The sequence below is a fragment of the Fulmarus glacialis genome, unplaced genomic scaffold, assembly GCF_000690835.1.
Source record: "Fulmarus glacialis isolate BGI_N327 unplaced genomic scaffold, ASM69083v1 scaffold14940, whole genome shotgun sequence".
NCBI classification, from domain to species: Eukaryota; Metazoa; Chordata; class Aves; order Procellariiformes; family Procellariidae; genus Fulmarus; species Fulmarus glacialis.
In genome coordinates, this window is record NW_009189688.1 from 880 (window position 1) to 10,136 (window position 9,257).

Consider the following 9,257-nt stretch of genomic DNA (forward strand, 5'->3'; position numbering starts at 1 on the left):
GATAGTTGAAAACTTAAATCAGAATTTAAAGGTGGAACAAAGTCCTGTAGTATGTGGTAGAGCCGCCACTGTCCTGCGGTGTCTTCAGATCAAGCTTGGAACCTTTTTTGGAAGATGTGGCTTAGTCAAACACAGGATATATCAGGGTCACTACAGCGGATGAAATTAAATGACCTGTGCTATACAGGAAGTTAGATGTCAGATGATTGGACTGCTAATTAAAACCTCATTCTTGCTGCTACTCAGTCTTTGGTGCTGTTTTGGGTATAGAATGATGTATATTTTAGTCTTTACATAATCAAGCTCCTACAATAACAGAATGGTAATAAAATAAACCTATGACAGGAAAGTGGTCACCAGTGCATTTATTTTGGTCTTTAAGAATGCAGAAGAACAGTTTAAAACTCTTTAATAGCTTCAGAAACACTGTTGCGTGCTCTGCAAGCAGAAACTGCAGAAATCCAAGCAACTGACACTGCTCCTTTGGTGCATCGTAGCATTCTTTTTTCCAAAAGATAGACAAGAAACAATCATTTCTCTAAACTATCTGTCAAGACTAGCCTGCCAAAATTTGTAGCCTTAAATCTAAAAAAGTTTGGATCTTGTGATGCTGTTCCTGCTTTTGCCCTTTTAAGTGCATTTGGATTTACAGTGTTTGACATGTTTGACTAAAGACCCCTGGCTGGGCCCTCTAGGTTTAATGACATGATAGATAATAAATAAGCACTAGCACAAGTAAAATTTCAGATGAGGGTGTGTCATTCTTAATAAAATTGTGACATCCTTGAAACCTCTGTTACAAGAACTTGAACTAAAACCTTTTCTTATGGTGGCATGTGCCCTGGTGGCTGCTGTTTCCATGTGGGTTTGTCATGTTGATAAAAGCATTATAATTGTTTCTAAATGATCAGCAGGTGGGCTTTCTCAGTGTGCAGAGTAACCTGTTGCAGAGATGCATGGGCTGGCTTGGCTCTTTATGGTCCTTTTAGGGTCATGTTTGTGTAGCTCCTTATGTCATTTAGTCAATAGCGTTAATAGCTTTTCTTTCCATTTACAGCCCCATTCTTTGTTCAGGTAGCCTGATTCACGAATGTTTTGTACTAATACATGACAAATTCCTTGACAATCTCAGGGTTCAAGTGTGTTCCCGAGTATCTTGCTTACTACCGCTAGTCATTGAAAAATGAACCCATTTCATAGACATGCTTTGTATGATTCTGTGGTTTCTGTGGAAGCTCATGCTTTTTATACTCCGAAAACATCACAGAATCACAGAATGGCTGAGGTTGGAAGGGACCTCTGGAGGACATCTGGCCCAACCACCTCTACCTTGTATTTTGTAGGCACTGGAATTGGTTGCATGCCAGGGGTTCAGAGGAGCATATGTGTCTGTGCTGCCTCCCGTGTGTCCTTGTTCGCTCCCTTATGTCAGCCTAGGTGCTTGCCTGAGCCCGTTCTGAATTCTTTTAGCATAGTGATCTGGCAAGCCACTTACACCTTCAGAGGAGAAGCAGAATTGGCTCTGTCAGCTGTGTTGAAACAGCTCAGGCCAGGAGGGAGCAGGAAGATGTAGTAGCTGACAGTTAGATCATTGTTGCTCACTGTGGAGCCATAGCTTCACTGCATATTTCGTTATAGGATGTTGCCGTTACTGAACCTGAAATTCTTTACCAATCTGTGTGCTAACAAGCATACTTAATAGCAACATCTAAATAGGATAAATACTGTAGCTCAGTGTTAGCTCAGGATTGAAGTAAGTCACAGTGGTATCTAACCACTTAAAGGTGACTTACCCCTGATACCCATGTTCTAAGGAAACATTTTTTTCTTAATTGGGATTATTCCCTGTCCTTCTCTGGAAATTAAGAGCTAACTGTACTTTTCTGTAGCATTTCTTTTTCTTTGAGTATGCTTAATTAGTTATTTCAGAATCTTTTTACTTAGTTCAGAATTATGCAAAGTGAACAAGAAATACAAGGCTTTACTATCATTATAAATGAGATGGAAAAGGCAATTGTATGTATTTGGGAAAGCTAGATGATAAGACTTTACTATTTTAATACATCTGAGTGAGACTGAGTTGCTAAAGGTAGATTGTATTTATTTAAATTTAACAGCACACTGTTTTCTAGAATGAAACCTAAATAAATGAATTGTTCTGTCCTTTTATAGGAAGAACAGAAACAGCACCCAAATATTTTTGTACGCATGCTTTACTTTTGATATGAAAAATGAGATTGATGTAAAAAAACCCAAAACAAAACAAAAAAACCCAAACCAACAAACAAAACCCCCTTCCTTTTAAAAAAAAAAAAAAAGCGTAATCCCAGAGCAGCATATGTGCTGTAATTGTGCTAGATCTGTGACAGATGAGTGTCTAGTCAGGTTTGGTTTGCAGCTATACTGCTATTTAATTTTGCAAATGTTGGATTGAGTTGGATGAAATTAAGCCTAATTTGTTACAGGCAGTGCACTGTTAATCTTCTTTTAAAAGACCCTCTGTTGGCTCCCCAGACTTGAAATAAAGTAGCAGTGTAATCTCTAAAATCTTGGGTGAAAAGATTTGCAGACTATTGAAATACTTTGTTCCACTCCTAAAACATGTTCTGGATATTAATGTCATAAAATATAAAAGAGAAGCGCATTCTACTCAGTAAGTAAAGGAGATGTTCTGACTTAAAACTTGAGGTAGCTATTGCTTTAGAAATCCTGGGATTTTAATCTAATAGATGGAATTTACCTTTGAATAGGAAAGAAAAAAAAAAAGGTGAGGTATACCTAGGAATTAAGAAAACAAGGAAGTACACAGTCTATGTTAGAGGAGAGCAGCTAATGATGATCTGATTAAAAATGTGTCTTTTGGACATCTTTCAGCCATTGTCTGTCCTGCTTAATCTTTTTAAAGTATTTTTGTGTGTGTGTATGTATGTAATGAAATAAGTACTGAGGTCATCTTGAATTACCAGTATCAAAAGGTTAATTTTAGTTACCTGTTCTGTTAGATTAACTGTTCTTACAGCGGATATCCTTCTAAGGATAACTGTCTGCTTTACCAAATCTTAATGAGCTAGGTATCAGAGCATCTCAGTGAGGTAGGCATTATTCCCTTTCATAGAGCAAGAAGCTTGGTCAGAGAGAGGTTGATTGAGTTTCACCAAGGTCACAGCAGAACTGTGTTGCTGAACCTACATTTTCCAGCTCTGAAGCTCATGCTGTAACAAGACTGTTCTTATTTCTGACATACTAAACTTCCCATTCTTACTGGACTGACATTTTTTTCAGGCTGACTGCGTTAGAGGATTTGCAGAATAATACGTGCATCAGTAAAATTACTAGTGAAACACTGCACTAGTAAAAACTTGAGAGGATAACATTGCGGCTTACTGGTCCCACAGCAGCTACTGCAATGAAGTGCTTGATGCAGATGTCTGTAGTAGACGGCAGTTGACTTTGTGTGATGTTACAAACCTGTACGATATTCCCTTCCAATACTTCTGTTTGCATTGCTCTTGTTCTAATAATGATTCTTCTCTTTGGGTGTTAACTATTTTTGTATGTTGCTTGAATTATATATTATAATATACACTTACCATGGCAGTTAGCAAAAACATCTGGCATCTTGATTGTGTCTATAAAAAAATCTGAATAGTTGAAGTGGTCAAGTAATGTGCCAAATTTAGATGAGGTTTGAAAGTTGGGCTAGTGTATTTTGTATGGAACACTTAACAGTCAGCTTTAAATAACTTCATTTAAAAATTGCCTGTGGTAATGAAAGAATGTCTTTTTACTTAGGTGGCACATTTGGAACGAACAGGGCATTACTTAACAGTAAAAGATAACCAGGTGGTGCAGTTGCATCCTTCCACTGTTCTTGATCATAAACCAGAATGGGTGCTCTATAATGAGTTTGTCCTTACAACAAAGAATTACATCCGGACATGTACAGACATCAAGCCAGAATGGTAAGCCGAAAGTGTGAAAACAGTCATGACCTACTGTAAAGCTCTTGTTTTTCTTTTTCCTTTTTTAAATTGAGGTAATTCCTTTCACTTTTCCTGAAGCAAATATTCTTAAAATGGTTTGGGGAATGGCATGGGCTTGAGATCTTGTAGATGACTAGAAGTTTTCTTTGTGGATACTTCTTTCTGTTTGTGGGAGTTGTGTGTAAAACTCGGGTGCCCAGGCTCTGTGTGCAGTGCGCAGAGAGATGCTTGACTTAAAACCAGTTACTTTAGTAAGCCTGTTGGGGAGGAGCTTCTTGGAGATGCTAGGTTTGGGCATATGTCCTAGCACCCACGTGTGTACCTAAGTTAAGAGATACCGGTAGATGCCTCTGTTCTCAAGATCTAGGACCTCTCTTAGCAGTAGGTGTCTGTAACTTTTCTGGAAGGATCTGAACAGGATTCAGTGCTTTCTTAAAATATGAGGGAAATAAAATATTAGGTAAAGAGGTGGTATAACCTGCCCTGTCGTAATATTTATTAGTCAGTAGAGTGCATATCAAGGAAATTAGAGGCCTGACCCTCTGCAGACAAGCGGAGATGTGCATCGTCTTGCCCGTCTTTAAGGTTGTACTTAAACTGCCAAGTTGTAAGCTTTGGGGACATGGGAGGCTCTTCAACTGTTGTTGAAATTGTGCTGTTGTGCAAAACGAGTTTAAAGATTCGTAAGCCAGAAAACATAGCATATACATGTTGTCCATAGTATTTTAATGGAAAATATGTGTTTGAATCCTTCCTTAGAAATCTTTTTCTGAACAAGTGCTGTATAGCCTGAAGCAGGATCCTATGGCCTTGGTTACATTTCTAAGCTTAAAACACCCAAGGCTGAATTGTGCTCTTGCACACGCTTAGGTGGACTTCTGTGGACTTTTGTGGCTTTGACATGAAGCAGCAGGCCTGCCCGTATGGGCTACTGCGGCATGTGCTGAAGCAGCAGCATGGGTCTGCAAGGATCATATGGCAGAACAGGAGCGTCTCGCTAGACTCAAGTGCTTTGGACTTGGGCAATTGCACAGGATGGGATTGAGATGTAAATGCGTGTGCATGTGTGTAAACTTTCATTAATCTTAGAATCGCAGAATGAGCTGAAAATAAGGGATAATCTTTGTTTTCCTCAGTTGTAGAATTTCTGTAGGATGCATCTGAAAGTTTGAGTATTAGTAACAAACTTTTCCTTTTTTGACAGGCTGGTGAAAATTGCCCCTCAATATTATGACATGAGCAATTTTCCACAGTGTGAAGCAAAGAGACAGTTGGATCGCATCATTGCCAAACTTCAGTCCAAGGAATACTCGCAGTACTGAATTTGTGCTTTGAACTGAAGTTATTCAGAGGACAGCTTTAAGAGATGAAAGGATTCAGAGTTCAAGTTGTGCTCTTCACTTTGGTTCAATAATGGCCTTTATTTGAAAGCTTTTTAATTTTTCTTTACAGTAAATATTCCATTCTGATTTCATAAATTAAACATTTATGCCTCCCTTTTGTGTTGACACTGTAGCTCATACTGGAAAAGCTGATCAATGTTTTGCAGTTTACTGAAAGTAGTTCTATATATAACAATGTTATAAGCATTTCTTTAGAAATGGTTGAAAATGCTTCTAAAAATGTGATTATCGACCATGGTATGCATGATCGTTGTAATTGTTGACATTCCTTTTAGAAGTTGTGAAATGTTACAACTTGTGCTTATGTAGACACAATCTTCAGCTTCAGTACAAAGGTACTGACTTCAATAAAGTCTATTTATACTAATTTTTTGCCACGGTATGTCAGTATTTCTATTGTTTTGATCAAAACGTGAGAAGCCATTTAGTCTCCTGTTAAACTGCTGTTTTATTGACATGGCAGTAGTTTAATATTTTAATATGAAAAGTGCGGATGCTTAAGCCACAATTATGGTGACATCAATATAATACATACAATGTTGATCCCTTGCAAACTTGTTTAAATTATGTAGGAAATTGTTTTAAAAATGAAATGCATGCAGAATTTTTTTGGAGAATGCTTTCTTCAAACATACTCCTAGATATTTCTTGGACAGAACTGTAGTAATATGTCCTGTAAAGTGAAGTGTCTGTGGCCAGTTAGACATTACCGTGCTGGGCAATGTTCAGATACAGTTTAAGATCAACACAAATAATACTTAAGTGACACTGTAGGTCAAATCACATTGCACCGTTGTAATTTTGTAGTGATTTTTAGTGAATTATGACTTGACAGCATTTTCAGTTGGGGAAAGCTAATCCCATGTGGAGTTTATAGTAAGATTTGATCAAAGGGCTGGAGCACCCTCCTGTGAGGAAAGGCTGAGAGAGTTGGGGTTGTTCAGCCTGGAGAAGAGAAGGCTCTGGGGAGACCTTATTGTGGCCTTTCAGTACTTAAAGGGGGCTTAGAAGAAGGATGGAGAGAGACTTTTTACGAGGGCATGTAGTGACAAAGACAAGGGACAATGGTTTTAAACAGGCAGAGGGTAGGTTTAGATTGGACATAAGGAAGAAATTCTTCACCATAAGGGTGGTGAGGCACTGGAACAGGTTGTCCAGAGAAGTTGTGGATGCCCCATCCTTGGAAGTGTCCAAGGCCAGGCTGGACGGGGCTTTGAGCAACCTGGTCTAGTGGAAGGTCTCCCTGCCCATGGCAGGGGCATTGGAACTAGATGATCTTTAAGGTTCCTTCCAACCCAAACCGTTCTGTGATTCTATGATTTAACATATTTGGTCAGGCTTCAGTTTTTCCTCTCCCTGGAATACACTGAGATTTGGTCCTTCTGGCAAAGAGGAGCTGGAGCAGCTCTTGCTGAAAGAGGTTCCTCTAGAATGGGAACCACGTGCTGTCATGCTGTAAGGCTGAACCAAAAATAGGTTATGTTTGGAGAGCTGGCAACTAACCTCAGTTACAAGACTAATCTTAAGCACTGATGTTTGGGGTATCCTATTTAAATCATAGCAGTTGGCTACAAAATTGCTTGGAATCAAGTAACTTGAGGATTCTCTTCTAATTCCAACTTTTTTTCTAAAATGCCATTCATGTGAGGGGGAGTGGAGAAGTTCTGAAAACTTTTTTTGTTAGCAATGAAAATAGTATTGTGAAAGAAAACAAGTCTGAAGATGAAAACTTGAGTGAATTTATAATACACAGTGGGACTTGTGAGTCTGCCCCAAGTTTGATAAGCAAGTGAGGGAGTGGGGGATCTCCCCCGCTTCAGGCATTATAGGATGGGTCTGGGCTTTCCTGCCCCGTGAAGTTTTCAGTAGGTAGGAGGGAGATTGGGTCTTCCTAGAATGTTGAACTGAATTAAGTTTTCTGACTGCAGTTGGAGTTTTTATTTAAAACATGGGGATCCTGGATTTAAACACTTTGATTTCAAACTAGTATTCCTAAACATAGAAATGTTTGTTTTACAAATTCCTGCTCTAGGATAACTCGGGTTCAGTGTGTGGGGTTTCACGATGGCTTGCTTACTGTCCTTCTGGGGGGTGGGGGAGCTACTTTGTGCAACGCTGAAAAATGGCTGCTCCCCAGGTAAGAATTTCTCTAGTACTCGTGTGCAGCCTTCAGCTAAGTGGTGTAGAACCACCTTCTGTATGACTTTTCCTAGGTACGGCAAGGTCCACAAACACAGCCAATTCGCAGCATGAAATCCCTTGAGGACCCCAGAACCAGCTGGCATAAACTGCAGTGGCTTTGGTACTTGCGAATGGGGGAGCAGATGGCTGTGGCTGTGAGTGGAACTTGACACGGGAGAGACTTTGGCCTGGTTTTCTTGTTTTCTTTTTTTAATTGTCATACCCACAAACTCAGCTTGGGCCTTGACAGCCAGCCTGGGATCTTTCACTGTCCTCTGTCTTTGCTACCAGGAATGCAAATACTACAGGCCAAATTAATGTCCTCTGACAGCTGTGCAACCCTGCCATCTCCCAATTAAGTCTGTGACACCTGTGCAATTCACCTAAAGGCACTGGGGTGCACTGGTGTCACTGGCTTAATTGGAAGGCTGTCGGATGTCCCAGCTGTCGCTGGGGACAGTGCAGGCCCAGTGCCCTCTCCCCACCTGGCAGTGGGAGCGTGAGCTATGGGAAGCAGCTTGGCTCTTGGGATCCCACTGGGATCTGGGGGCTAGCACTTCAAGGAGGTCCTGAAGCTCAAGCATCTTGGGAACCTAGTGGATTTGATACTTGCGTGTCATTTGTTATATGTCATCATGATTCTCTGGAAACCACTCCTCTTACTGAAGAACTGACAAGCAAAGCACTTGCAATACTTCAGTTCAGGACTAAAGCATTTTCTCATATTGGACTGTGTGTGCTACATATGCAGTTGTTCCTTCACTGACTGTTGCGTAGTGGAGAATGGCCCTAGGGCTGCAGCGGGGAAGCTCAGAGTCTCTGTGCAGGCATCGTGCAATCACTGTTCTACTGCACAATAGTGATCTCTCACGACTGAGTATTTAAGGGTTTGGGGCAGTAACATACAGACTCACTTAAATCACTGTGGACACCTTAGTGTTACTGCAAATTTCACTTTTTTTTTTAAGATGTAATTTTAGAGCCATACAGCAGAGGGAAGGGAGCAAGTTATCTAAGAAGTAACTGTCCCTCTCTGAAGGAGTAACGAAAGGGACAGCATGGCTTCTTAAAGACATTTTCTAGGCCCTAAAAGGAAACTGTATCAGGAACCTTCTTCTTAACTGTAGTTATCTCAGGGATACAGCAGATGCATGCAGAGTAACTTGGTTTTGGAAATAGCCCTGGTTTTTTGTAAGTTTTTTGTAAGTGTTGAAAGGTAAAACCTCATTCCTGTTTTTCTGGTGGAAAAACTGTTAAAAAAGGTTGCCCAGAGAAACAAGAAGACACCAAAAGGAGGTGTAGGAACGAGGCTGCTTTATCTAAGAACATATGAAGGTCACTGCCTCCCTCTTAGAATGGTTAAAAACACCCGCAGTCCTGCTCATCATCAGAGCTTTGGTTTTGGCTGCATATACTGCAAACTGTAGTAAATGGGAAAGAAAATGGGAAATTGTGAAATATGCAGGAGTTTGCTAATGTCAAATAGAAATTCAGCTTCCCATGCGTTTTGTTCTGTGAAATGCCACGGCTAACTAAAAGACCCCGCGGCTCGCTCTGCTGGCCTGTGGAGTGAGGGGCCCTGAATAAAGTACGTCAGCTGCCCCGACCAACTTTAGCTGTTTGCTCTTCTCCTGCGTTCCCTGCCTTTACTAATGTTGCTTCAGAGCGTTCAAATGACTAGCTAGGGTGT

The 9,257-nt window shown here is 40.4% G+C and overlaps 1 protein-coding gene across 1 annotated transcript; it reads left to right on the forward strand.

Annotated features, from left to right (window-relative positions):
- Positions 1-3,792: 3,792 nt before the first annotated feature.
- LOC104080629 (putative pre-mRNA-splicing factor ATP-dependent RNA helicase DHX15) lies at positions 3,793-5,753 on the forward strand (the record flags this gene model as incomplete). The annotated part of the gene is made up of 2 exons (XM_009583094.1): positions 3,793-3,962; positions 5,188-5,753. Coding segments are annotated over 2 exons (288 nt in total), but the record flags the coding sequence as incomplete, so codon positions are not given.
- Between the last annotated feature and the right edge of the window lie 3,504 nt (positions 5,754-9,257).